This window comes from Myotis daubentonii, chromosome 12, assembly GCF_963259705.1.
Source record: "Myotis daubentonii chromosome 12, mMyoDau2.1, whole genome shotgun sequence".
NCBI lineage: Eukaryota > Metazoa > Chordata > Mammalia > Chiroptera > Vespertilionidae > Myotis > Myotis daubentonii.
In genome coordinates, this window is record NC_081851.1 from 38,987,481 (window position 1) to 39,014,036 (window position 26,556).

Below are 26,556 nucleotides of genomic sequence, written 5' to 3' on the forward strand. Positions count from 1 at the left end.
CATGTGCCCTCAACCAGAATCAAACCTGGGACCCTTTAGTCCACAGGCCGATGCTCTATCCACTGAGTCAAACCGGCTAGGGCTAAACACATTCATTTTTATTAAAAAATATTCTTTTGAATATTTACCATTAGCCAGACACTGTGCTAGGCCTCACACTGAACAAAAGAGATGAAGCATCTCACTCAAGGAGCTGACCTGCTGGTAATTACGCAAATTACTATATATATAAAAGCCTAAGCGACCATCTGACTGTTCGACCATCTGACCAGTAGCTATGATGCACAATGACGGCCAGGGGGCAGACACTCTACAAAGGAGCTGCCGAGCTGTAGTGACTTGGCAGCTGTGGTTCTTGGGTGATGTACCTGGAACCAGAGAAGAGGGAGCCCGATTCTGATGTGCATGCCCTGAGAACTGCCCTCCCCTCTTGCAATCTGGGACCCCTCGGGGTATGGCAGAGAGCCGGTTTTGGCCCAACCCCTGCGGGCCAGGCTGAGGGACCCCACCAGTGCACAAATGCACTGGGCCTCTAGTTTAATTATAATTGTGGTGACACCAAAGAAGAAGGAGGGGGCTGGCTCTCATCTGGAAGGTCAGGAGCTGCCTCCCTGAGGAAAGGCTGTTGAGGCTGGAGGTCTGGGGGAGGGTAGATGGAGTGGGAGAGAGGCGGCACTGCAGAGATCCTGGGCAGGAAGGAGCCCAGGACTCCGGAGAGCTGAAAGAGGGCCAACAAGGCTGTGGCATTGGAGTGAGATGACAGCTCAACACGAGGCTAGGAAAGGCAGCAGGACCAAATGACCGAGGCCATGTAGGCCATGGTGGGGCTTTGGGGATTTTTCCTATGAGAAATAGGAAGCTCTTGGAGGTTCCCCTCCAATTTGGGATCAGCACTGGCAGATTCAGAATGTTGCCAGAATAGTGAGGGTATGTTGAATGAAATTATGAATCTTATGACAGCAGGTCACCCAGTGCCTGAACTGAGCATTATTATTTTCAAGACTAAAAGCCCAGTGCACAGTTAGTGCACATTAAAAAGAAATTAATTAAAAGAAAATTTTAGAGGCCAGGGAGGGACCAAAGGAGGTTGGCTCCAGGGCATGTCCAGCCCATCTCGCCCAGTCCTGATCGGTGGACCCCAGCAGCAAGCTAACCTACTGGTTAGAGTGTCTGCCCCTGGTGTTCAGTGTGCATCATAGCGACTGGTCGAATGGTTGAATGGTCAGACATTTAGCATGATAGGCTTTTATTACATAGGGTGTTTTCTCGTCTACGATGTCAATAATGACAGTGATACTCCCTGGGCAGGCTGTGTGTACATGCTCTCTAAGTGCTTCGCATACACCACATAACCAAATTTAACCTGGAGTGCTATCAGGGAAAATGTTAGTCCCTTCATTTTAAAGGCAGGAAACTGACACAGGAAGAAACGTGCCCAATGTTACAAAGGGGAGCTTGGATCCATATCCAGGCAGTCCGATTGCCACCGCTTGGTAAGAGCCATGCATTATCTCCTTCACGGTGACCTTGTGAACTAAGACAGGGTTCATTAGGCTCGTTTTCCAGTTGCAAAATGGAGGCTCAGAGAGGCAACCCCGACCCAGGGAAGCACAGCAAGTCAGAGGCAACACCAGGACTAGAACTGAATTCTCCGTGGTTCTTTCCTTGCCAAGCCTCTCCATCCCAGGAAGGCTTGTATTAGAGAATAAACTGAAATCAGGACAGGCGTGGCTGACTAGAGCCTACATTTATTTTCGTTTGGCCATGGCTTACCCTACTGTGCATGCACTGGTAATACCTGGGAGTGCAGATCGCTGCCCACGGAGCCTGCCCACAGAGCCGCGGAGCAGCCACAGAGCGGCCACAGCAGGCCCCATGACTCCTGGCTGCATTCTGTGGGAAGAGCTGGGTCACACTGAGGAGGTCTCGAGCTGGCGCCCTGCAGTGACATGCCAGGGAGAAGCCAGGGCATGTCCAGGTGCTGTCAGTGCCCACGCTCATTCTCTGCACAGCTCCTTTCCCTTTCTCCATCACAGCAGAGGAGGGAAAGGGCGAGATTAACCTAGTCAAGTAGACATTTCTCTTTCTCCCTCCTTTCCTTTTCCTTTCCTGCCTGGGAGTCCAAATATTTCTGGAGCAAAGCAGAGGAAAAACTGGCTGGGGGAACTGAGGGCTTTGCCGAGGCTGCAGGACGGGCCTGACGCAGCCTTGCATCAGTTTATCAGCCTCCGAGCTGTGGGCCTGCTCTGGGGAGCTGGCATTTTCTGCTCGGAGAGGGATTGTTTGGTTTGGAGCCTGTTTTCACTTCACCACAAAAATGAGTGACTTTTTCCCCCTCTCTCTCTAAACAAAGGAGGGCCATTTGGTTTCCATAACTCAGATCATCTGACTCCTTCCTGGAACGTCCACTTGGGAAGCAGGGCATAAAGCCTTCCTCCCGGGCTGGACCACGCTTGGTTCAGGTGCCAGGCCAACCTCGCTGCCACCTCTGCCAAAGCCAGTGGTGCTGTGATGTTTACGAGGACGTGATCCACTCCGAGGACGACGGAGGCCTGAGCTCCCCTGTCCACCGGGCAGCAGCCATTTCATTGCGCATTAGCACCAAGTGGGCTGGGCAAACGGGACCGGGAGCTAAGACCAGTGCTGGCTTGTTTGCAACTGGGAGAAAATTAGGGAGGGGCAGGAGTTGGAAACCAGCAATTAAGGGAATTTTTAAATGATGTGTAAATTTTTTTGCCTTTTACCAAAGATATTCAGAATTCAATGCATACATATGACAGGTTAACCTAAAGCATTTGTCTATAAGAGTCTGATAATCAGACAGAAGCTTGATTTAAATAAGGATTTGGGGAACTATGAATGTCATTATGCTAAACTGCCAAACACCCCAAGTTTGAGAGCTGGGCATCCTCAAGGATGAATGCAGAAGGCATAGAATGGGGCAGGTCAGACCAGAGTTCAAATCCCAGGTCTTCTTACTAGTGGGTGACTGGGGACAAGTTGTTCATCTGTAAACAGTGATGATGACATCATTACATGGGGTTGTGTAGGGAGTAAATAGGAGTGCATGAAAGTGCAAACCATGTTACTTGGCACTTAATAACCATTCAGTAAATGTTATTCCACAAACATCCACACCTTTACAATAGCCTATATCCGTGGTCGGCAAACCGTGGCTCGCGAGCCATATGCGGCTCTTTGGCCCCTTCAGTGTGGCCATGAAGTTTCAATTGCACTGTACGTGCCCGCCTGCACGTGGTATTTTGTGGAAGAGCCACACCAAGGGGCCGCAGTTTGCCTACCACTGGCCTATATTAATGTGTGCTTTAAAATCAGAGGAATTAAAATTTCCAAAATCTCTGATTGCTTAATTACATTGTTTTATCAAAACTAACGTCTTTTTAGACATTATGAATTCCTAGGAAATGTTTTAGTGAACATGTGTGTACATATATATGTATACACATATACACACACACACACACACACACACATATATATACACATACATCCATATCCATACATTATGTATACCTATACCTATATCTATATTATCTATAACTATAACTATAACTATATCTATATCTATTTATATCTATATAATCTATATCAGTGATTTTCAACTGGTATGCTACAAGAATTTTAAAGATATACAATACCTGACTACTTAGTCTAGGGTACTGACCTCTTTTTCCCTTAGATTGTCAAATAAAAAAAAATGACAACAGCCAACACAACAATAGCTGTCCAATGTGAATGAATCAAAATTATACCTATTTTTTTTATCAGATCAGTAAAAAATATATTTTTTGGTTTGACACAGAATTTTAGTAATTAATTTATATGTGCCACGAGATGAAAAAGGTTGAAAATCACTGATTTATACTCGTACCAATTTTGTCTAATATTATATACCCATGGTCTCATTTGACATTATTATTTTTTTATTACTTACAATTTGGGAAACTCAGGCTCTGAGAGGTTAGTTAATGAATAAGTTGTAAATGCCAGAGCTGGAATTCAAACTCAGGTTTTATTGAAACAACTTGCCCAAGGTCAACAAAGCTAATTTTTCTACAGATGTAACTTAAATTAGTCAGCTTTTTATATTGTCATAATTGCACAACTTGTTTTATGATGTAGCCTGAAGCACCCTAGAGCTGAGTCTATTTATACCTGACCACTTTGGAGGCAAATGGTCAAGACTCTCCAAGGTTAAAGTGGGATTAGGGTAGTAGAAGGTATATCTACCATGAAAGGGGACCAGGGTTGAAAAGCTCTGTGATGAGGTCCAGGCCCTACTATAATGAACTATGTTCCAGAACCATACAGTCAAACGTGCACATTCCCAGGTTTTGACTTTGGATCAATGCAATTCTTTTCAGACTGGTAAGAATTTCCCAGAATTCTTCACTGCAATTGGTGACTGTCTAATGGATGTGGGATAAAACCAGGATTAAAATTCATTAGCCAATTCAAACACCAATCACAGTGAATCCTTTTATAGGGCTGATTAAATAATTCAAATACTTTCCAAGTCTTGGCAATCTTTTCTTGATATAAATATTTATTTCTGACCAAACGGACAAAGAAAAATAACCCTTAGTTTTAGCTGGGGGAGCTTGCTGAAACTCTCCAAAAGCTGATGTAAGCTCCAAAGTAGAGTTTACATTCCTACTGTGAACAAAATAGTGGAGGTTGGGGACTAAATGAGCTCACCCTGCTCTTTCTCCCAATCTCCCCTGGGTCGAAGGAGCATTTTTATGGCATCCCTGAGCCAAGTATAACTGTTCAGCACTAAATTATCAGCTGGTTTGGGAATGTGTCCCTGAATTAGAACAGACAGGCTAAAGTTAGGCTAGATGTTTCTACCTTTTCACTGACTTCAAAAGTAGGCAGCTTAAAAAAATGTCAGGCTTTTCAAATATTGTACAAAAACCTGAAATAAAATGATATTGAAATTTAAAGCATCTGGGTTGAGCTTTCTGGAGTCCCAGCCAAAATGAGAGATGGTTGATTGCCCTACTGGGGCTCCTGCAATGACAATTCACAAACATGAGGAAATGGGGGAGGGATCTACTGCAAAGCTAAAGGGGATTCATTGCTTAGAGTAGAAAGAAACTAACATTTGTTGGGCATGTACTACGTGTCAGGTTCTGGTCTGGAAAGTTTTCATAGATGGTCAGATAATAAGCTTATGGATTTTTGTTGTTGTTATAAGAGATTAAACCAAGGGACAAAGCTGAGGTTATGAAAGTGGAGAGAGTGACTTCTACTTGGAAAGGCTAAATAGTGGTTCTGAGTTTGGAGCAATGAGAAACAAGAGTCAAAACAGAATGGGAAGAGATGGTAGTGAAGCCCAGGTGGGTGGAGCCAAGTTGGGAACAATCCTTAGAACATAGCATAGCCATTGCAGTGTCCTCTCGTGCCCAGCTGAAGCCAGAGGGATGCCTATAACATGGAAGAACCAAGCTGGCCACCATCCTTTTCCACAGATACGATTCACACCTACCCACTCCTTTCCTGGCCTGAAGTTGTTGCCAGGTTTCACTGGAAGTTGTCACTGGCTAGTGACTAGGAGATTAGGTGATGAGCTTGGCCAACGGGTTCCAGGGAAGTTCCCTGGCCTGTACCTAACTATATCACCAGTTCCTACTTATTATAGATACTGGGGATATGTCTTTTGGTTTCCCTTCCTGTTTGGGGCAGGTTGGAGAAAGATGAAAAACAATGAGCACATTAAGAGCCTGGACTCTGGAGTCCCATCACAACTCTGCCACCCACAGGCTATGTAACCCTGTCCATAACCCAAAGCTCTCACCTGTAAGATGGGGACAATACTAATTTCATAGGTGGTTGTAAATTTTAATGAGGTGATGATGATTAAACACTTAACAAGCACTTGACACATGTCAACGTTATTACTAAACCAGGGCACTGCTGGGCTCATTGTCTGAGGCACCTATAAAACACAAGGTGTGAATGTGTGTGCAAACTGAGTAGGTCTTGCAACTTATAAACTGGGTTGTGTCAGGGCTACATGGCATAGGTGTGATAAGAAGAAAGTCATCTATCCAGAAGGATCTGTGGACATGCAGATAGTGCAGTGGTTCTCCAATGGGGGTGATTTTGTTCCTCAGGGGACAATTGACAATGGCGAGGCAGTTTTGGTTGTCAAACTGGGGGAGAAGTGTTATTGACATTTAATAAGTAGAGATCAGGGATAGTGTTAAATGCCCTTCAATTCACAGGGCATCCCTCTTTCCCCAGCAAAGAATTATCTGGCCCAAAATGTTAAGGTTTGAAATCCTGGTATAATGTCTACCATGGCTTTATAGCTTTCTTTTGCGCCTTACAGAGGGTCTTACAAATATTTTGGGGTGGTTCACAGCCCCCCCCCCCCCAGTACTGGTAGAATGTTCAGGAAAGTTCAGAGGTATTATAGGATGGTGGGTAGAGGAGGGACAGGGTGTAACAGCTCTGGCCACTGGAAGACACCTGGTTGGAGTAAGAAAGAGAGTGCTGGTAAATTCCTGTATGTGGGTTTCGATGGGTCCTGGTTTGCCTATGGCATAGCACCTGAGTCACTCTGCTTGGTGGGACTTTATAACTGAAATAGTGTACTCCAGAAGTGGGGCGTAAATTGCTACTGTGGTTCTAAGCTGCGGTGGGTGGGAAGGCTGTCGAGTCAGAATACCTTATCTATAAATAGCAATATAGGACTCAGCTGAGCACAGCCTTAGAAGGAAAGTGGGTTATCTTGATCACTGTGTCCGTGAGGGTCAAGATTACATGGTGACCCCAGGAGAGAAAGTACAAGGTTTCTAAAGTCCATTCCCAGAGGAGCTCAGGGAGGGGATCCAGCAGCCCTGCCGGTCTCTGGATTGTCTTTTTCTGGTTTACACATTCCCTAGTCCCACAGAAGGTTGTGATCTCCCGCCCCCACCCCTCCGGTTCTGGGCAAACTAGCTTTTAGAACTGGTCCTCGGTACAGCTAATCTGGCTTCTCCTACTTACTGTTATTTATTGATTTTTTTAAAAAAATATATATATTTTTTTATTTCAGAGAGGAAGGGAGAGGGAGAGAAAGATAGAAACATCAATGATGAGAGAGAATCATTGATTGGCTGCCTCCCGCACACCCTCTACTGGGGATTGAGCCCACAACCCAGGCCTGTGCCCTTGACTGGAATTGAATGTAGGACCCTTCAGACCACAGGCCAGCACTATCCACTGAGAAAAACCAGCTAAGGCTTTATTAATTATAAAAGTAATACACATTTAGTGTGAGAAATCAGAAATGCAGAGAAGTATACCAAAAGAAACAAAAATCCTTGGCAATCCTAACTTCCCGTGATAAACATTGTTAATGCTTTGGGGTACACTATTCAGAATTTTTCCATGCATATTATTTTTTTTAATATAATTTGAATCATATTATACAAAATGTCATGGTAAATGGCATTCATCTCTATCTGAAATTAATGGGACAGTTTTAAGTATTGCAAGGAAACTAAATAAAGATAATGGGGTTCAGGGCTCTTGCAAAATACTTTATCCTCTCAATAAATCTACGCCAAAAAATTCTTGACTGTTGACATTTATAGAACTTACAAATTATATCTTCTAAGCAAAATATCAACCTTTAAAAATTTTGTGAGCTTGAGGTCCGAATAAGTGGTGCACTCAAGACAGCTGCAATTGACTAAGAGTAAATATACTTTTTAAAGCTTTGTTTTTGCTTGGTTGAAGTGAATTCAGGATTCATGCACAAGGTATGTGTCTCCTGACACTCAAACTCTTGCAGCTGTGCACAATTAGGTTTGGAAGGATTTTACCTTGAAATTGGGATTGAGGAGCAAGTCTACAAAGATGGCTGAAGCCTTCCACACAATCATGGCCATGAATTAAGCAAACACTGACTGCTCTTAAAGAAGAAAACCTACACGGAAACTAAGAGGAGAGCTGGGATGGAGACCCCATGGACACACTGGAGCATCAGTGGATGTTACTAAGCTGCTGTGGCATGCACGTTGGGGGCCAGAGCTGAATTGCATGGAGGAGAAAGCCACAGATAGCACTCTTTTTCTTTTGTTCCCTCAGCAGTACCCAATTTTTCTTCTAAATGAATGTTGAGCAAATATTTAAAAAAGGTTGGTTATAAGGGTGCATTGATTATTAACTTCTCTTGCCTGGGGTTCCCACAAGTCTGGCCCATCTCTGTGTTAATCACTTTCTCCTCCATCATCCTATCGAAGTGACAGAGAAGCACTATTACATGAGGAAGGGACAGTCCTGAAAGCCCAGCCATGTGGTGCAGATGTAGAGGGGGTCCAGCTTTCCCTGTCAGGACAGCAGGGCTGGGGAAAATAAGTTTTGAGGAAGTTCACAAGCAAATCCTTCCCCCAGCTATTGCTTGCCTGAGTCCACATGCAACTTAAAATTTGCACTTGGAAGCGATTGCATACTTGATGGAGCAGCGGCAAAGTAGAGGGTGACCGTCTGCTGCTGAGTTAACTTTGGTCTGTGCAAACTTGCCCCCCTTTCCTCAGGAAGAAACTCTTTTTTTGTGAGCTGAGGTTCCTGTCTGCAAAATAAGGGGGGTTGGTGAGGGACCAGTGCTCAGAGTAACATGGGTATTTGAGGGTCAGGGGACCAAAGGCTCCATGGGGATTTGTGTTTTGGAAGCAATGTAGGGAAGAGGTCAAAAGCTTGGGTAAGTAGACCATTTGGGATCCAAATGGCTTCCACCTCCGGCCATCTGGGTGACACTGGGCACTTCATCTCTCTGAGTTTCAGTTCCCACGTCAGCAAAATGTGGATACAAATAAGTCCTCTTCACCGGGCTGCTGCACGGATGGAATAGATAGGTTGGGGAGGGCATGCGGTAGGTGCTCCACAATCAGGGGCTGCTCTCACTGGGACAAAGCTCCCTAGTGATTCCGATGGGCAGCCCAATTAGGAACCACAGATGAGGTTGCACAAAGCAACATCCCATCATTTTCATTTGACTCCAGACTCCCAGGCATACATCCACATTGCACGACGCACCTTTGACCTATAGATGCGACACTCTGACCAGCGAGAAAGGAAGCAGCAGGCTTTGGTGTGGTAAGTCTTGTGTTCTCCTTCTCTCTGCTTCCCTGCCCATCTGCCCCCATAGGTGCACTTCAGTGATCTGCTTAGGGTGCCCACCGCAGCCCAGGCCCAGATGTTTGCTAAGATAAAGTCTAGTTTCTGGATAATAAAGTATAGATTTTTAAAAACAAACACACTGGGAATTGTACATGCGAGTGAGTGCTGTCTCTTATCCTCCTGGGAGCTGAGCTGCTCTTTGGAACTCCTACAATTGCCTTCATGATTAACGTTCAGTTTGCAAAATGACCTTCAAAGGGGCCAAGTTTCATCCTTTGAGAGTGAACAGAAAGCAAACCAGAGCCATGCCCAGTGAATACTGTTGGAGATCAAGCTGGGAAGTAACATTTCGCATCAGAAAAAGAAGTGTGCCTATAAATCCAGGAGTCTGATTTCTCACATGGCTTGTGAACTGAATATTAGTGAGTTTGTTAAAAACCAGTTTCTTTGGTTTATGGCTGTATCTCAGACGCCTCCACACAACACCAGGGCTGGGGAATAATCTAGCATGTTTTTCATTATTGTGTTCGTAAAAAAGTCAATTTTGTGAAAATTTACTGTTCATTAAAACAGATCATTTCTCAGCTCATACCCGTGTCTCCTTTTTAGTATTCTAATCTCTTCGCAAATGGATTTCCAATTGAAAGTGGATCTTTTCTTGGCACAATACACTGAATACTGGAGCAGGAAAAGTGCAGCCAGAATAAATAAAGTTTGTGTGAAGATTTCCAAGATATTTTCTTGGCCAGGAGTGAGGTCAGCCCGGTCATTGGAGAACCAACCAAATGCCAACGTAAGATGTGCACTAGGCCTAAATCATTAACAAAAATTTAAAATTAAATGTTAAATAACTGTTGTGGGGCTTTTTCTTCTTACACAAGGGCATGTGATTGTAGAAAGCTTAGAAAATGCAGATAGAAAGAAGAAAGCAAAAATGAAGAGTGGTCTCAGTCAGAGGTTACTCGTGTTAACATTTCCATGTGTGTCTTTCAGTCTCTCTGCATACAAATGTCTGTGTATGAAACAGAAATAGCTCCAAATACCTTTCGTAACTTATTAACACATGAAGCTACTTCATTAACATCTTCCCACATGAGTAATTCTTCTTCTTTCACACCATACTATTTAACTGTTTAGGAATAAAGTATAATTTTTTTTGACAAACCAATCTTCCTTTCTTTCCCTTTCTTTCTTTCTTTCTTTCTTTCTTTCTTTCTTTCTTTCTTTCTTTCTTTCTTTCTTTCTTTCTTTCTTTCTTTCTTTCTTTCTTTCTTTCTTTCTTTCTTTTTTTCTTTCCTTTCTTTTCTTTCTCTCTTTCCCTCCCTCCCTCCCTCCCTCCCTCCCTCCCTCCCTCCCTCCCTCCCTCCGTCCCTCCTTCTTTTCTACCTTCCTTCCTTCTTTCCTACCTTCCTCTCTTTCACTCTCCTCTCCTTTTGCTATCATAAGCGGTATTATGATGAACATTTTATAGCCAAGTCTTTGTAAACATTCCCAATCATTTCCTTTTGATGAAGTTGAAATTCTGGGTAAAAAAGTGTATAAAAGCAGTTGATTCATTTTAAGAATTGACTTTCAAAAGATTTAATGGTCTCTCACTAACGATGAATAAAAATACTTGTTCCCCCTATATCTTTGCCTATACTGGGCACTGTATTTTTGTTAATCTTTATTAGTTTGATAGATTATTTCAACTTGGTTATGGTAGCATTTTTTATATGCTTATTGACCATTATTTTTCTTGTAAATTCCATTTTCATATCTTTTACCCATTCATGTGGTCACTTTTTTTTTTTTTTTTTACTGATTTTTAAGAGCTGCCTATGTATGAAGGTTATTGGCCCTTTGTTACATGTCTTATAAATATTTTGCCAGTATTCTGCTTCCCTTTAGATTTTGCAGGGAGGGTAACTGGAAAAATTAAAAAAAAAAAATGTACTCAAACTTTCAAAGTTTTCCTTTATGGTATCTCCCTTCAGTGTTATGCTTAAAAAGTCTTTTTCCACTGGTAAATTATGTAAATATTTTGTTTCCTTTTAGAATTTTTATAGTTTTATGTTCACATTTTACTTTTTCATCTGGAATTTGTTTAGATTTAAGGTGTGAGATAAAAATGAACTTAATTGTTTTTCCAAGTGCTTAGCTAGTTGTCTCAATATCATTTTTTTGAATAATACACTGCCCCACCCCCCGCACACACATACACACATACACACACACTCCCTGATTAGAAAAGCTGCTTTATTTTATGCTAAACTAACATAAGTGTTTGGCTCTGTTTATGGACTTTGCTTTTCCTGTTCCAATGCTTAGTTTGCCTTTTGTGGCACTAGCCATGCATTGTTTCAATTACTTTGTATACATCTTAAAATTGGCTAGGGTTTTTGTATACATCTTAAAATTGGCTAGGGCAAGTTTCCATATTTTTCTTGGCTATTCTTATATGTTTATTCTTACATATAAACTTTAGAATTACTTTGTTGACTTTCAATACAATCCCATTGGATTGTATTAAAAGTAAATATTAATTTGAAGACAATTGATGTTTTTATAATAGCTGCTGCTCCATTTAATAATAGTGATAATGATAATAATAAATTAATACCAGTAGCCAACATTGATAGACAGTTTGCTATGTACCAAGTCCTGTTCTATGCCCCACTTCCCACATTAAACCTCTTAACAATACACAATAGAGTTGCTATTATTTCCATATTATTTTACAGGTAGAGAAATTAAGGCATGAGGGTGTTCAGTTACATACCATGGTCACACAGTTTTAAGACAGAGCTAGGATTCTTTTCCTAGTTGGTTTGGTTCCAGTGTTTATACTCGTGTCTGGTATTTTTGCCATAAGCATGTTTGCTGTAGACATCTTTGCTGCAAAATTAATTGACCTCTGGCAATTTCACCAGAAAAGATAAAATAATGAAAAATTAAAAAGGAAAATTAAAAAAGACATAATAAAAAATGAAGAGTTAATAACAAAATAAAAAAGACTTTACTGTGAAAAGTAAAAGTACATTGTCTTTGATGTCTTTTGTTCACCATGTTATACATTTTTTGTTTGTTGTTTTGTCTTCTTGTTTGGTATAGCATTTTTCTTTTTTTGCTGCAATTTCTTACTTTATTAAGAAAGGTATGAGTTTCCAACTAAATAGTTGATTTTAACATCTTGAAGACTGTGAATTAGTAGCCGCCTCTTTTATATTTGCCGTAGCTTGGCAAACTTTTGATTTTGATGGATGGGAGGGATGGCTGTGCTCCCTGAAGGATTTCCAAACTGATGTGTGATCATTTTCTAGAATAGTATGCAATCTGCTTCATAGTAGTTATTGTTCATTATTTTAAGACCAGGTCTACTCGTCACTGGACAGACCTTTATGAGGGCTAAAATTTAGACATAATATAACAGTGGGAGTAACTGCAAGCACTTCACCAATGGACAAATGAAACTAAGTGACAAGTAGCTTAAATACATTAAGTCTGTCAAATGCACAAAACACTATCAACCAGCTATTCTATTTTTTACAGAAAAATTGCCTTACTGCCAATTAGTTGTGCAGCAAAGATGTTTGCAATGAAAATGCTTGTGGTCAAGATATTTATAACAACGATGCTTATGGCTGGACCCATATCAGATACTGGCCATCTGTCTCTTAACGTCTGGTAAAACATGGGTGAAAAAAATCTGGGTCTGGTGCTTTGGTTGGGGGTTGGGGGTGGTAGGATTTCTTCATATCTCTCTTTCCAGTTTATGCATTGCATCTTCATCTGTGTCTAATCACTCTGCTTAATTCATCCATGAAGTTTTATTCCAGTGATTAAACTTTTCCAATTCTAGAATTTACACTATGGTCTTCTGCAAATCTGCCTTTGTTGAACATTCTTCCCCTTCGGTATGTTTGATCTCTTTACACCCTTTAAATGTGTTTATTATCCATTCTCCTTCTCGTTCTCTTTCCTTGCTTGCTCTCCTGTTTCTTTCATCCATCTTCATATTGTTGGCCACTCAGTACTATGAGCCCATCTTCAGAGGACGTTGTTGACTGCAGGAATGCTGTAGGTTGGGTTGAATGTTCACTGCCTCTGCCAGGGCCGCAGGGATCAGGATGGTCATGGACACACTTTGGGTGGTATAATATCTTACCTTCATTCTCTTGCCTTGAGTCACGGAGCAGCTTTTCCAGCCCCCATTTAATGTGTGGTGCAGCTCTTTGGAGCCTAATTTCTGTAGGGGGCTCTGCTCTTGCCAACTGCCAGGCATAGGCTGGGGTTCTGTGTTTGGATCAGTATCAGGAGAATGATCTGAAGACGCCCAGGCCTGGAACTCACACAGCTTAGCTTTCTGCTTAGATATTGCATTCCATGTTTGTTTCCTATACATGGGGGTTTCCTCTTCATTCCTTAGAACTAGGCCACAAGTTACAATTTTTAAAACCATATTTTATCCAGAATTTCAGGACCTATTATATCAACCACAAGTCCAGAAATTGTTTTAGATTTCTAAGAGGTTGATTCATTGATTTTATTTTTATGAAAAGGCAAGGAAAGTGGGGAGAAGTAGGTATTATCCTATGGTTTTTATTTTGTTTATATTTATCATGTAAGAATATATTTAAAATTTTTGGCATTAATATGTTGGCATTTTATTTGTGTCTTAGTATAATAAATGTTTAAGCCATTTAAAAAGGTATATGTATTCATTTTTTTATTGCCCATTTAAATACTCAGAAATTCACGTTAATATCTTCCACTATAAATATTATTTGTCAACTTGTTCTTTTATGTTTAACAGTTTTGCTTCATATAATCTGCTACTGTATTATTTGTTGATGACTCTGAAGCCTGTATCATGCTTGAACAGGCTAGAGAGCCACGGAAGCCTTACCTTCATCATTGGGCCTTTAATTAGTCTTCTTTTGATTAATAACATATTATCATTATAATACATAATGCAGCATTTAGAAAAAATTCTAGAAAGAGGAAATATATAGTATAAAAATGAAAATAGATAAAAATTTAAAACTTGGGATATAGAGGTAGAAAAAGAGAATGGGAAAAGTAAAGTAAAGGAACATAAATTTATTTTATTTTACAGTGACAACTCAACGGACTTATATTTATAAGGTTGATGGAAAAATGTAGATTGAATATGCTGCATTTAAAAACTTATTTACTTTCCCTGTCCTTCCTAGTTTCTTGTTCTTATTATTAAGGAATGGGCCCACTAATAAATAAAGGACAGGTACTTTTCAAATTCCAATACTTCCCCCTTAGTTATTTTAAATAACCATATGGCTGAGTTTAGGAGTGTTGCTCGCAGCATATAACATGATTGAGTCACTGCCTTCCTCTTCTCTAAACTCTCAGCACTGCTGGAAGCACGGTTAGCTTTGTGGTTTAAGCCAAATTCCTATCCCAACAGCCTTTCTTTTTTTTTTTTTTTAATAAGAATGAGGTGGAGGGCTATGCAGGTGTTAGGAAAGGAAGAGAAGAGGGAGAAAGAGAATGAGCTGATTTCCCAAGAAATAAAATTCCACGGAGAAACTGGAAAACGGGCTTTCAAAACATCACTCTGCAAATCCATAGTGTATTTGCATTTCGTGTTATTCTAATGCAGCACCCCCATGTCACCTTTCAAGCAAAGGCAACACTATCCCCATTCCCATTCATCTGCAGAGAGGGGTTGGTCCAAAGGCTCTCGAATCTGGGAAGTCTGGAAGGTGTTGATGTCTTGGGTTTGAGATTTTGGTTAAGGAGAGAGGGAAGGCGGACTTGAGTGACATCACCATCGAAAGGGAGCAAAAAGGAAGAACTCTGTAGGGGGCGCACATCCAACTTTCACACTGTGACTACTCAGGGATATGTCAAAATGTTTTCGAATAGTGAATATTTTTTTGGAGACGTGAAAGTATTTCCAAGTATTAAGAAAACTAACTGAATGTTTCAAATGTTTGGAATTATTCCAAGGCCAGGAATTCCAGATGTCTGTAAGGAAGCCATTGCATATCTCTGTTTAAATATCCAAGCGGATTTTAAGATGGTAAAGTGAAAAAAACAAGGCATACCTTTCAATTCTTCCTTTTTAAAAACAGGACAGTACCTACTCAATAAGGCGAACAGGAGGACAGAATAGTGTGGATGTCTCCCTGGCCCGCCCCCATTCTCTTTCTACCTCCCAGGGCTGTTGTGGCGAAAAGATGTGAAACATTTAAAAGGACACGGCACTGTGGAAAATGCAATCTATTTTTACTGCAGATGCTGAATCAATAATTAACTGTGGGATGGATGCCAGGTGCAAATAATAACCAGGCTTCCTGGACATCTGTCCTCGGACAGTCTTTAAATTAAGAACTTGCCTGCTACAAATGTCTTGTGAGAGTGCCAATGTTATGCTAATTCATTTTTTATTTTTGCATGAAATGCACTTAGTTTTGCTTTCATATTCTTGTATTTCATGTCAGATATTCATCACGATGAGTTTCTTGGCAACTCCAAGCCAGAATCATCCAGCCTGAAAAAAATTCCAGCATCTACACATGCAAGCCTTACAGTTTGGCTTTTGGTTCATTCTGAATTAATAAGTTTAGACTCTCTGTTTTTCACTCTGATGCTTGAGAGGCCCTAATACTTGGTTAAGGAATGTCAAGCTTCATATCCCTTCACCAATCAGCACCACCACGGACAACCGGGAAGGGGTAACTCATGTGGGTGCATCTTTCCCGATGAGAACCAGGGTGTGTAGGGGTTTGCCATGTGCTTACTGCAGGGAAGACCTGTCTCTGCACGGTTTTCCCAGTGAGGCCTTGCTGGTAGATGGGGCTGGCATTCCCTTCCCCGAAGAAACCCACCAACTCTTAAGGACTTACTGAGCGTGACCGACTCGTTGATCTTGAAGCTGCAGAGCACCCTGTCCACGTTGCGAGCGTGTCGAAAGCCATTTCCTCTCACAACTACTTGAAATGATTCTGAAATCAAGAGTAACAACAAGACACATTATTTGACTGCAGGCCATTAATTAACCTGGGGCTTCCCATCTTCTCTGATTTAGGGTGTTTGTTAACTAGTTCACCAGGCTTCAAATATTTGAAAATTGGTTCAGGTTGGAAACCAAAAGTGACCTTGTAGGTGCCTTTTATCACTTACTAGATGTCCACAAGGAAGACTTCTTACTCTGAATTCTCCCCTTCTTGCCTTGGCTCTTGTTCTTTCTACCTGCAACACCTTCCTCCCAGCTCTGTCATTCAAATCTTCCCCATCCCTCAAGTCCCTGCAACTTTGAAAACTGTGATCTCAGCAGCCGAGGGCCACAGGGGAAGGACGGGCTCTCCATTCCATCAACTCTTATTCTCGCGTCTCTTTTACACACTGGATGCCCCTGAAAGGATTTCTTTAGAGCTCTAGGTGCGGAACATTTTTTGAAAACCACTAACGTATGGCATTGGCATTCCCAGTCCGTCCTGAACAATGTAGCATGTGATTATGTGCTACCTGGCGTTGTTCTTTTGCCTTTTCTTCCTCAACTAGAAGAACATTCCTTTAGGTGGAGAACTGTTTGGTACTGCTTTGGCCCTCCTGCCGCTGCTGGACGTACAGTCCTGATGCCTCATGGTGTGTAGTGGTAATCATAGCTAGCAAAACATCAACAACTTGCTTATCGGTGACCAGTTGTCAAGCATTACCTGTTGGAATTGACGCTGGCCCCTTACTGTAGTTAGTACTCACTTCTCTCTGAATAGAATAGAGAATACATGTCACAGGTCTCTGGCCCTGCATATTAACTTCGCATGAGAATAATGCACGTTGAATCAATTCATGGTAAAAAATCCTTATGAAGTAAAAATAAGAATCCTTTTACAATAGTCTTGCTGAGGGGGGTGGGGGAGGAAACAGCCCTTGAGAATTAATTAGTTAAATGTGTAGGAATAGTTGCTTAAGTTTGATGGTAGCTAATAGTCAATGCTCCACTTTCTTTTATATTTTTGTCATCCTACTGTGTGTAAAAAAATTGGGGCTTGGGATAATGCCGCGTGGCATATTAGAAAAGAACTCAACTAAAAGTCACAGGAAAAAAATGCAATATTTGCGAAAGTGGATCTTAAACTGTAAATTGCTATCCAAGTAGCGATTTTTGTTGGAGGGAAAATGAAATTAGAAGACTAGCATGTGGGACTGTTCCAAACTTTAATAAATGTCATGAGTGTATGTCACTTTAATTCCTAGGAAACTAATTTAGAGATGATGTTTGCCAAGAGAATAATAACGGATGTTAACTGCTCCCTCAGTGTGTGCCAGGCCCTGTGCTCAGCATTGTCTGTGTCTGATGTCACACACAATGTGGGGATTTAAACCTCCCCACAGCCCAGGGAGGTACAAGTGAGAAACTGAGGTTGGTGAGGTTAAGTCATCCGTCCGAGGTCACACAGCTAGTAGCTGTCAGAATCAGAACCGGAATCCAACACCATCTCCCGGTCACACAGCTAGTAGCTGTCAGAATCAGAACCGGAATCCAACACCATGTCCTCAGAGCTCTGCCACGATGCTCTTGACCACCAGGCCAAACTGCATCCTCATTGTCTTGTGACATATGACTAAGCTAGAGATTGACGGTGTGATTTATAAAAGCTTATTTTAGGCAGGCTTGCCCATTTTGCAGAAAAGTGGAGCTGGCCTGGTTGGAAAGCAAGAAACCAAAACTGAAGTAGAAGAACCCCGAGGCACTGCGTGTGCCACAAAGAGCGCAAATCAGAACAGAATGCCTTTTACAAGTATAATGAACCATGACAATAAGGAACTTGATATTCTGACATTTTAAATGACTTGCCCAAGGTCATGGAATTAGTAAACAGCAAAACTGGGACTTGTATCCAAGTGTTCACTGCCTTAGTTTGAAACTGTATTAATTAAGGTCATGGGCACATGGTTTTCCAGGACTGTTAGTCCTATGAATATTAATTATTGATACATGCATGTTAGTGCATATACACAATTGCTAAGTTTAGATGGATGGATGTAACAGTTTTCTTTAGATGACTGCCTGGTGCATGACCTATGATGCCGATGGTTCAACAACATTGTGGAAGAACCTTTTTGTATCTTAGTTACTCAAGTTAAAACTATAGAAACCTATTTCTGGTTTTAGTTTGAATGCTAGCCTTCCAGAAATCTGCCATTGAACGCTTTTGTTGATTCAACAGGTTTTCTGCCTCATTTCTGTACCCCCTTCTCTCGTTTCCTCCAAGATCAGGAGAGAAAGGAGACCCTGGCAACGCAGGCTGCACGCCGAGGTCTCCTCTCCAACAACATAACATGTTCTAGCATTACCAGCCCCGCTGCCGAGTCCTCTATAAAAGAGGCTGCCCACACTCTGCTTGGCCTGACCTCACGGTGTTTAGGAAGAAAGACAACGGCAATCCATGACGTGGCCATGGTGGAAACCCAACAATTTAACCCCCTGGGCATGAGGAGATGGAGGAAGCGATGCTACGGGAAACACAGGAGAAGAGAGGCGAGCTCCCACCCCGCCGGTGCAGTTCCTGTGTTCGTGCGCACATGTGGTTTCCAGAAGAGCCCAAACATCTGACTCAGCAGCCCGACGAGAATGTCAGCTCTTCACACACACAAGTTACGTAACAAAACCCTGTCAAATGAATGCGCCAGCAAGTGAGAACCAGGGCATAGCGATTGAGCTCCATTTATCCACAAAGCCCTGAACCTGCTCTTCAAATATGTACAGCTGAGTGTTTTCAGGCAGTGTGCACATTGGGTTGCAGCTCTTAAGAAGTGCTTAGGATTGTAGGGCTTTAGGAAGGAATTTCTACTTGAAAATGATCTTTGATCTAATCTTTTAAGATACAGATTTTTAAGGTATCTTTAAGACATGTTCATTATGATCCTTTTGTCACTCTTATTCTTTTTTTTTTTTAAATATATTTTATTGATTTTTTTACAGAGAGGAAGGGAGAGAGATAGAGAGTTAGAAACATCGATGAGAGAGAAACATCGATCAGCTGCCTCCTGCACATCTCCTACTGGGGATATGCCCGCAACCCAGAACCTGGGACCTTTCAGTCCGCAGGCCGACGCTCTATCCACAGAGCCAAACCGGTTTTGGCAAGTCACTCTTATTCTTAATTATAATTGTTTAAGTTTTGTGATGGTAGAGGCCATCATTTCTATTTCTTCAGAAGTTTTGACTGCATTTAACTCAGGGCTGAGTCAGTCTCAGTATAAACTTATTGAATGAATAATAAATGACATCTTGGTTTAGAAAGGGAATAAAGAGGAAAGACAAGGTGGTCCTTCATTCAGGTACCAGTCAGGTCTCATCCTGTTTATTTTCTGAGGGTTTATAAGACCAATGAATGAAAAGACGTCATTAGTTTTTAGGGGAATGCAAATCAAAACCACAAGGAAATATCACTCCATACTCGCTAGAATGGCTATAATAAAAGAGATGGACAACAACGAGTGTTGGTGAAGAAATTAGAAACCTCATACATTCCTGGTGGGAATGTAACATAGTGTATGTGCTTTGTAAAATAGTTTGGTAGCTCCTCAAAAAATTAAACATAGAGTTACCTCATGACCCAGAAATTCCACCCCTAGGTATCTCTATCCAAGAGAACTGAAAATGTATGTCTACACAAAAACTTATACATGTTCACATTATTCATAATAGCCAAAAATGGAAAAAACCCAAATATCCATCAACTGACTGACAACACTATTCTTACAAGGGAATATTATTCACCCATGAAGTTCCAAGACATGTTAAGACATGGACGAATCTTGAAAACATTATGCTAAATGAAAGAAACTAGACACAAAAGGCCATATATTGTATTATTCCATTTATAAAAAAATCCAGATTAGCAAATCCATAGAGACATAAAATAGATTGGTGTTACCAATGCTGGAGGGAGAGGGGAATAGGTAGTGACTACTTTGGGTTTCTTTTTGGGGTGATGGAAATATTCTGTAATTAGTAGTTATGCTTGTACACCTTTGTGAATATATTAAAAACCATTGAACTGTACTTTTTACAGGGATGAATTTTATGGTATGTGAATTTTAGCTCAATTAAAAAAAATTAAGGTCAGTGAATAGTTTGATACACTTATTCCATTCTGTTCTCTCCTTTTGTATATTTTCTTTCTTTGAAATGTGGAACACATAAATTTAAAATGACCTTAATAAAGATTGACTTTCATTCACTGTATCTGCAAATGAGACACTTCTATATTCTCCATTTGTGCTGGTCTCCCAAGACTTTCCTGCAAAATTGTTGTTAGTCATATTTCATCTTGTGAGTCAGTTTGCATTTGTTCTCCTATTCGATGCTTACTGTAACATCTAAAATATAACATAGTGACTAAATTATTCTAGAACTCTTAAAATTCTATAGCTATTTATTTATTTATAACAGCTTTAGTGAGGTGTAACTGATATAGTAACTCACATATAAAGTATAGAACTTGATAAATTTTGACATATGTACATAATCATCGGACAATTCCACAATCAAAGTAGTAACCACATCCATTACCTCAAAAGTTTCCAGGTGCCCTTTGTAATCTCTCCCTCCTTCTCCTCCCCACCACCACTCCCAAGCAACCACTGATCAGATCTCTATTATAGATTTGTCTGCATTTTCTAGAATTTTATGTAAATGAGCTCATACAGTAACTATTTTTTTGTCTAACTTCTTTTTACTTGGCATAATTATCTTAAGACTTATTCATAATTATTTGAATATTTATGCATAGTCTAGCCCTACTTATTGGTGACTATTGTTCATTATATGGACACTAGAGGCTCAGTGCACAGAATTCGTGCATGGGTAGGGTCCCTAACCCTGACCAGCAATCAGGGCAGATCGGGGCCTTCCGGCTGCTAGCCAGGGCTTTCCTTCCCCAGCTGCCAGCTGCTGGCTGGGGCCTTCCTTCATTCCGGGCCTCCCCCTGGTGGTCAGCGCATGTCAAAGCGAGCGATCAAACTCCTGGTCTCCTGGTTGAACTCCCAAGGTAACACTTTGCATATTAGCCTTTTATATATATAGATAATATAATGTATATTAAAAACCACAATTTGTATATACATTTACCTGCTAATAAACATTTGAATTGTTTACAGTTTTGGCTATTAAAATAGAGCAGTTTTCGACATTTGCATGCATGTATGTGTCTGGATATAGAATTCCTTTTCTACTGGGTGAATATGTAGGACTAGAATGACCAAGCCATATGGGAGGTATGTGTTTAATTTTTTAATAAACTGTCAAAACTGTTTTCCAAAATTATTTTGCCATTTTACATTCCCACCAACAGTATATGAAAATCCCTCCTCCAGGTAGAAATATCTTTAAATGAAAAGAAAGATGAAACAGAGAATTAATCCATCCAGAGAGGTGCCTAAGGGCCTGGCATGAGTGCTTTGAAAAACAATGAAAAGGGAAAGAAATGAAACCACTATTTGACGTTGTTTAAATGTGCCTGTTTTTAAGCATCTAATTTCCAAATGGTAAACGTGAAGCCTAAAACTACCTTCCTTTCCTGCTACCCCACCCAGTTTTATTACAAACAGTGGGAAACAACACAGCAGGAATAATACAACTGCTTCTAAAATGACAATATGAGGAGCTAATTACAACCTCCTTCCATTTCTGGAGAAGAAAAACTTAAATGTGGAGCAGTTGGCAGGTTGCACACTTGATTCCAATTAGCTCCTTCCTGGACTACTTGCTGACATAGTACACTGAAGTGTCCAATTTACGGCCAACTGAGTGGGGCCTGAAAAAAGTTGTGCTTAGGCAAAAGGGTGCATTCCCTACAGAGGATCTAAACTAGGCAGGGCCAATCCAACAATGGGTCGATTCTCCTAATTATACAGAGACTCATCTGCAAAAATATTTAATTAGGAACTCTAAAAGAGTCTGTATGAGAAGGGAAGCAGGTGCTGTGAAAGGTGCTATAAAGGCTCTCCACCTAGCAGGTGACTTCTGACGTTTTAGAACAGGGACTGTAAAACATTGACAGAAGCACCATGCTAAATGGTGACCACATACTTGGCCTGAGTATTAGGTGACAATAGGGAGTGGTGAGGAGTATGGTGAACTGAAAAGAGTACATACTTATTTTAAACGAAGTTTTTCAGTATTCAGTAATTATTATCTTGCAATAAATACAAGCCCAATGTTGCTAGATCTTATTTTTCAAAACTAGATGAAAATCTGAATTTTTAGGTAAAATCAGATTTTAAAATGTTAGCAATAAATTTTAACGTTTCTTAAAAAAACAAACAAACAAACAACAAAAAAAAACACACAGAGTGCGGCCTTAACTGGTTTGGCTCAGTGGATAGAGCAGGGGTAGGCAAATTTTTTGACTCGAGGGCCACAATGGGTTCTTAAACTGGACCGGAGGGCCGGAACAAAAGCATGGGTGGAGTGTTTGTGTGAACTAATATAAATTCAAAGTAAACATCATTACATAAAAGGGTACGGTCTTTTTTTTTTTTTTAGTTTTATTCATTTCAAACAGGCCGGATCCGGCCCGCAGGCCAGAGTTTGCCCACGGCTGGGATAGTGTCAGCCAGCAGACTGAAGGGTCCTGGGTTCAATTCTGATCAAGGGCATGTACCTTGGTTGCCGGCACATCCCCAGTAGGGGGCGTGCAGGAGGCAGCTGTTCGATGTTTCTCTCTCATCGATGTTTCTAACTCTCTATCCCTCTCCCTTCCCCTCTGTAAAAAATCAATAAAATATATTAAAACAAACACATAGTGTGGGTAAAAAAAGAACATATGTGTAGAACAGACAGGGTTTGTAGGCTGCTAGTTTATAACCTCTGGCAGTGGTTTCCAGATCGCCTCTTCTCATATGGACATGCCTTTGTCATGCCATTCTGAAAATATGGGTTTTGGAACCATAGTCTGAACCTGGAAGAGTAGGCCATGGAGTTAGCTCTCTTGACCTGGACACTGGATGACTATTGATTCACCCTAAGACTACATCAGCCTTTTTTGGGTTGTTGGATATCAAGATAGCTATCAAACTTGTTGGATATCAAGATAGCTATGATTCTTCTTATTTTTTCTTTTCCCTCATATTAAAGAACTAAGTCAGGTTTCCCTATACCTGCTTCATTGTGAAACTGGCTATTTGGACCCAAGTTCAGCATTTTATATTTGCTCCATTAAATGCCACCCTGTTATTTGCAGCCCAACATAATAAAGATCTGCATTGGGTCTCAGTTTTCTTGTCCATCCAGTTCATTATCTCTCTGCCTCTCTCAGAGCACAGTTTGCTGTCAGAACTATGGCTGTGGTTGAGTTGTTGGTTAAAGAGCTGTGATCATTGTCTTGGGGGGATGCAATAGTCAGCATGAGTGTCCTGAGTAGACAAGCCTGAGTGGGGCTTCAGCAGGGGCTGCTCTGGGGGCCAAGGCAGGGAAGTTATTCACAGAGAGAGAGGGGAGGGGGCTAAGAGAAAAGGTTTTTAATGAAAGCAAATTCTACCTTATCTGCCCCCCCGCCCAATCTGTCTAGGGCTTTGTCTCCCCATTGGACTTAGACATATGAACAAGCAGTTCTTTCCTTCTTTACTTTCTCTTCTCGCACATGAGTTGATCACTTTGCAGGTACTCTGAACTCTATCAAAGTTCTCCCCAATATTTTTTCTGTAGCATGTTTTTCTCATGTACGTGTAATGTTATCAACATTAAGATTCTCACATTGACCTTTAATCTGCATTAAAATGATAGTGATGATAATTATGCCCCTTGCTTTGTATAACAGTGTATGCTTTCCAAAGCACTGTCAGAGGTTATAAACTCACAGCCTACAAGCCGAGTGCTGGCAGTAGCCTAAGGAAAATCACAGAGGGGCTCTGCTTGGGGCTCCTTGACAGGAGTTCCTGGTCATGAACCATAAAATAGGCTCCAGGGGATGATCAGCAACAGACCTTGAAAGAAATCCATGGATGAACTTCTGGTGTAAGGATTTCCTTTGAAAGGTTCATTTTCTTCCTAGTGAAGTTATTCTCTAACCAGCGTGTTTTAGCCATTTTGATTCTAATTCAAGAGAGATCGGAGCTTGGCTCTTCAAAACTCTGTGTCTTGCTTAATTTTTTCTTTATAAGAAATAAAGGAAATAGAATTGGATAGTTTACTCCGACATACGGAATGATGGTTTGTCTATAAAATATGTCATATTGCACATAAGCCAGAGATTCAAAAAATGTCTAAAGTAAGGTGCCAGAGATTGTCTATTTTATTGATTCTACCAAAGAAACATCTCTTGGAAAAGTTACCACTTGAATTGCTTTGACTTGTTTAACTTTATTAATGCATTTTAATATTTTCTTTGACTTTAAAAAAATGTATTTTCCTAATTTACTTTTCTTTTCTACTTAATAATATAATGAAATCAATACACTTGCTAGTTCAGTTCTTGTGGACCCTGATCTTTCTGTGCCATATTCATTTTACACATGTGGTCTCTTTTATTGTCTTGAATATCTCAATGGTATGTAAAGGAGATTTCGATTCCCAATCTTTGATTCCAGAATTACTTAGGAAGATACTTTTCTATCATCCAAGTTGAAATTTTATTTTGTCCTTGTTGTTTCTGTCTTTGGCTATTATTTTCTAATTTTTCTTCATTTTAATTAGATAGTTCAAAGATATGATCACTTCTTAAGGTGAAGTGAAAGGGGTTCATAAGGGTCAAATAGGCAAAAATCAGAGCATTGTTTGTTGAAGGAACACAGGAATCAAGACATTCAGTCAAGATTTATTGACTAATTGTTGAGTGCTGTGTACTCTATTAGGAAGTGAAGAGAAATAAAATTCCTTACTTGTCCTCAAGAACCCTGCAGGAGGGGACCTGATTATGCTGGTGAATTAATAGAAGTGTATTCATTGTTGTTAGACTCTCTGATTCATTACAAGGTTGGAACATATTCAGTAGGATGGCGGAACCACAAGTCTGGGTTTTCCTCATGAATGGCATCATTGTACAATTAAGGAACTCCCCTGTTTTCCCATCATTTTTAAAAGAAGGAAGTATAAGAACTGTGGAGGTGGGTTTGCCTTGACGCTAATGAACCCTGGTGGGGGCTCCTTACTCCACAGACCTCTTTCAAGGCTCTGGCACTGGATTCATGTGGACATACGCTTTTATCAAATTTTCAAAGGTAAGGTTTTTCAATTCCTTTTATTTATTTCTTTTTTTAGAGAGAGAGAGAGGGAAAGAGAGAGAAACTTCAATTTGTTGTTCTACTTATTTATGTATTCATTAGTTGATTGTCGTATGTGCCCTGACTGGGGATCAAACCTGTAACCTTAACATATGGGGACAATACTCTAACCAACTGAGCTACCTGGCCAGGGCCTCAATTCTTTTTCTTAAAGAGGTCCTCCTGGATCTGGCCCTGTGGCAATCACAATTGTCCCTGCCGGCTGTCCTACCAGGTAGCAATTTATTTAAAGGGCAGTAGATAGTCTTTATTGATTGTTTTCTTTAGGAAATGTACACATATCTCTGAATAGTCACCAAGTATTATTACCAACTTTATATGTTTACATATATCTTTAATGTTTTGTTGTTGGCAAATATTATTCAGGGCCTCTAATTCCTTGAAAGTCTTTCATCTATTCTAAAATATAGCCAACAAACTGGAATGAAATCTGTAAGGAATTATTTCATTTATACCAATACAATGTCATAAAGAATAAAAAAGTACAGTATTTGACAAAGCCTGAAAGGTGTTCTTCAATGCTTATAGGATTATATAACACATTTTCTGTGATAAATAATAACTGGCACTGGCATTTGGGAGACTAGAAAGGTGACACTAACAGTGACCTCTCAAGGGTGAAAGACTCAAACTCTTGGGGCACCAGTCTTCACAGAGAGGGTTTATACCAGCCGTGGGCAAACTACGGCCCGTGGGCCGGATCCGGCCCGTTTGAAATGAATAAAACTAAAAAAAAAAAAAAAGACTGTACCCTTTTATGTAATGATGTTTACTTTGAATTTATATTAGTTCACACAAACACTCCATCCATGCTTTTGTTCCGGCCCTCCGGTCCAGTTTAAGAACCCATTGTGGCCCTCGAGTCAAAAAGTTTGCCCACCCCTGGTTTATACCCTTTTGTATCTTCAGTACCCAGGACAGTGCCTGGCATTCAGTAGGTGCTTAAATAAGAGTGAAGGGAAACCTTCAACAATTATACAAAAAGAGCCAGTATGGCTGAAGTTTGCAGTCTGTTACAATACAAGACAAGAATGAGACCCCAATTGGGATCAGTTAGAGAAAATACTGTGATTCCCAAAAGGCTGATTCTTTGTATAAGCAGAGACTCCCTGTATAAAGGATAGAATTATAACGGTCTTTTACTAAGACAACTGGAGTTGCCTA

The 26,556-nt window shown here is 40.7% G+C and overlaps 1 protein-coding gene across 1 annotated transcript in view; it reads right to left on the reverse strand.

Annotated features, from left to right (window-relative positions):
- ANTXR1 (ANTXR cell adhesion molecule 1) overlaps positions 1-26,556 on the reverse strand; it is a 220,469-nt gene that overhangs the window by 116,814 nt on the left and 77,099 nt on the right. The window contains exon 10 of the mRNA XM_059659574.1: positions 16,005-16,103. Within this exon, the coding sequence (XP_059515557.1) occupies positions 16,005-16,103 (99 nt within the window). The remainder of the gene's footprint in view (positions 1-16,004; positions 16,104-26,556) is intronic.